The sequence below is a fragment of the Camelina sativa genome, chromosome 9 (assembly GCF_000633955.1).
Source record: "Camelina sativa cultivar DH55 chromosome 9, Cs, whole genome shotgun sequence".
Taxonomy (NCBI): domain Eukaryota; kingdom Viridiplantae; phylum Streptophyta; class Magnoliopsida; order Brassicales; family Brassicaceae; genus Camelina; species Camelina sativa.
In genome coordinates this window covers 14302456-14304977 of record NC_025693.1, presented here as the reverse complement: position 1 = coordinate 14304977, position 2522 = coordinate 14302456, and the positions used below count along the sequence as shown (strand labels likewise).

General features: G+C 49.8%; 1 protein-coding gene across 1 annotated transcript; it reads right to left on the bottom strand.

Moving 5' to 3' along the window:
- On the bottom strand, positions 547-975 carry LOC109126421 (RNA-directed DNA polymerase homolog; the record flags this gene model as incomplete). Its single annotated transcript, XM_019229953.1, has 1 exon — positions 547-975. A coding segment is annotated over one exon (429 nt), but the record flags the coding sequence as incomplete, so codon positions are not given.

The window sequence follows — 2522 nt, the reverse complement described above, 5'->3', positions numbered from 1 at the left end:
ACCTTTGCACCATAAAGATAAGACCTCCAAATCTTCAGGGCAAAAACTACAGCACCCATCTCCAAATCATGAGTAGGATAGTTGCCTTCATGCACCCGCAACTGCCGCGAAGCATAGGCAATCACCTTCTCATGCTGCATCAGAACACAACCCAAACCAACCCTAGATGCATCTGTATAAACCACATAGGGTTCTCCCTGCTCAGGCAAAGCCAACACTGGCGCAGTATTCAACATCTCCTTCAGGCTTGCAAAGCCTTCCTCACACTCTTCTGACCAGAAAAAAGGAACATCTTTCCCTGTCAACTGAGTCATAGGATGTGCTCTGCTTGCAAACCCCTGAACAAATCTCCTGTAGTAACCTGCCAACCCAAGGAAACTCCTGATCTCTGNCAATGCACAACCTGAAACTCCCATCCTTCTTCTTCACAAGCAACACCGGCGCTCCCCACGGTGATACACTCGGACGGATGAATCCCTTACTCAATAAAATCCTCTAGCTGCTTCTTCAGCTCTGCCATCTCTGCTGGAGCCATTNGAAGCCCATCTAACGCTGCCAAAAACTACACTTGCTCAACTTGGCAAACAACTTCTGCTCCCGCAGCTTCTCCATAACTGCCCTCAAATGCACTGCATGCTCCTCAGGACTCTTAGAATAGACCAGGATATCGTCGATGAAAATGATGACAGATACATCCAGAAACTCCTGAAACACACTGTTCATCAATCTCATAAACGCTGCTGGCGCGTTAGTCAATCCGAAGGGCATCACCACAAACTCATAGTGCCCATATCTCGTCCTGAAAGCAGTCTTCCTCACATCTGCCTCATCTATCGGTATCTGATGATAACCCGACGCCAGATCTACCTTGGAGAACCAAGTAGCACCCCTCAACTGATCCAACAACTCATCGATCCTAGGAAGAGGATACTTGTTCTTCACAGTGACCCGGTTCAAACCCCGATAATCAATACACAACCTGAAACTCCCATCCTTCTTCTTCACAAACAACACCGGCGCTCCCCACGGTGATACACTAGGACGGATGAATCCCTTACTCAACAAATCCTCTAGCTGCTTCTTCAGCTCTGCCATCTCTGCTGGAGCCATTCTGTAAGGAGCCTTGGATAACGGTGTCGTCCCCGGTTCCAGTTCAATGGTAAAAGGATCCGACCGAGATGGTGGTAATCCCTGCAAAGACTAAAACACATCCTCAAACTCCTCTACTACCAGAATACCGCTAATTGTAGACTTCCCCACTGACTCTGGCATAGATATAGTAACCAAATAAGCCTCACGGCCCTTCTCGATCATCTTCCCAGCCTGAATGGCTGAGATCACGAGACTCCCCGAAGTTGGTCTAATACCCTGAAAAACCAACTTCTCTCTTGAACGCTTAAACTTCACTCTACCCCGATGGCAATCCAAATGCACCCTATGTCGATGCAACCAATCCATCCCGAGAATAACATCATATAACTCCACTAGACTGATAAGCAAATCCGCTGGCCAAGACTCTCCTGCGATCTGAATATCAATTCCTCTAGCTCGTCCAATCACTCTCAGGAACTCACCTCCCGCAACCCTGACAACTCCTGCACGCTCTCCAGGATCCCCGCTGATCCCCGCACCCTCTGCACACTCCAGAGTAATGAAGCTATGAGAAGTTCCATAATCAAACATAACATGGGACTTAAACCCACCCACCAACAAGGTCCCTACACAAACCTCATGTGTTGAGAACCTAACACTTTATCACAGGAAACATATATAATCTGAACCTACTAAAATTCACCAAGTTTAAGTACCAGAAATTATACCTGTGATTGTCCCGGCACTGGTTCCACCAGTCTCTGCTGTCGTGTAAACACGTGGCGTCTGCTCAATCCGTGTCACCTGCTGACCTCCAGGCTGCACCTGCTGCAATGCTGTCACTGCTGCCGGCTGCAACTTGATGTGCCATGTCTCCCTACAATGATAACAAACCCGAGGCCCTGTCGTCGGAGCACTCCTCTTGGGATAACTAGCAACCCTGTGATCCTTTCTCCCACAACCGAAGCAACTCACACCACTCGGCTTCTGCGTAGCCTCCCATCTCCTCTTGGTTCCCTGTGCAGACCTACCGCCCCTGCTGGAACCACCCTGCTGCTGAGCCTTACCAGGCTGAACTGTTGGAGCTACCGCCACCGACTGTGCCCGGATATCCTCCTCAATCTCTGCTGCAGTCTTAACCAGCTCTGCACGCGTAGCATAACTCCGCCCTCTACAGTGAACTCTCAAATCATCACGTAGAGCCCTCAAGAACCTCTTGATCTGAGCCTCCTCAGGCTCCATAGCCCGACCCCCATAACAAAGAAGTCGACTGAACTCCAAGTCCAGCTCCCGCACTGACCGCGTCCCCTGAGATAACTGAAGGAACTGCACCTCCAACCGGTCTAATGCCTCTCTAGGAAAATACTTGCGGTTGAACTCCAAGACAAAGTCAGCCCAAGTCATCTCCCTCTGCACCCTCCTAGCAGCCA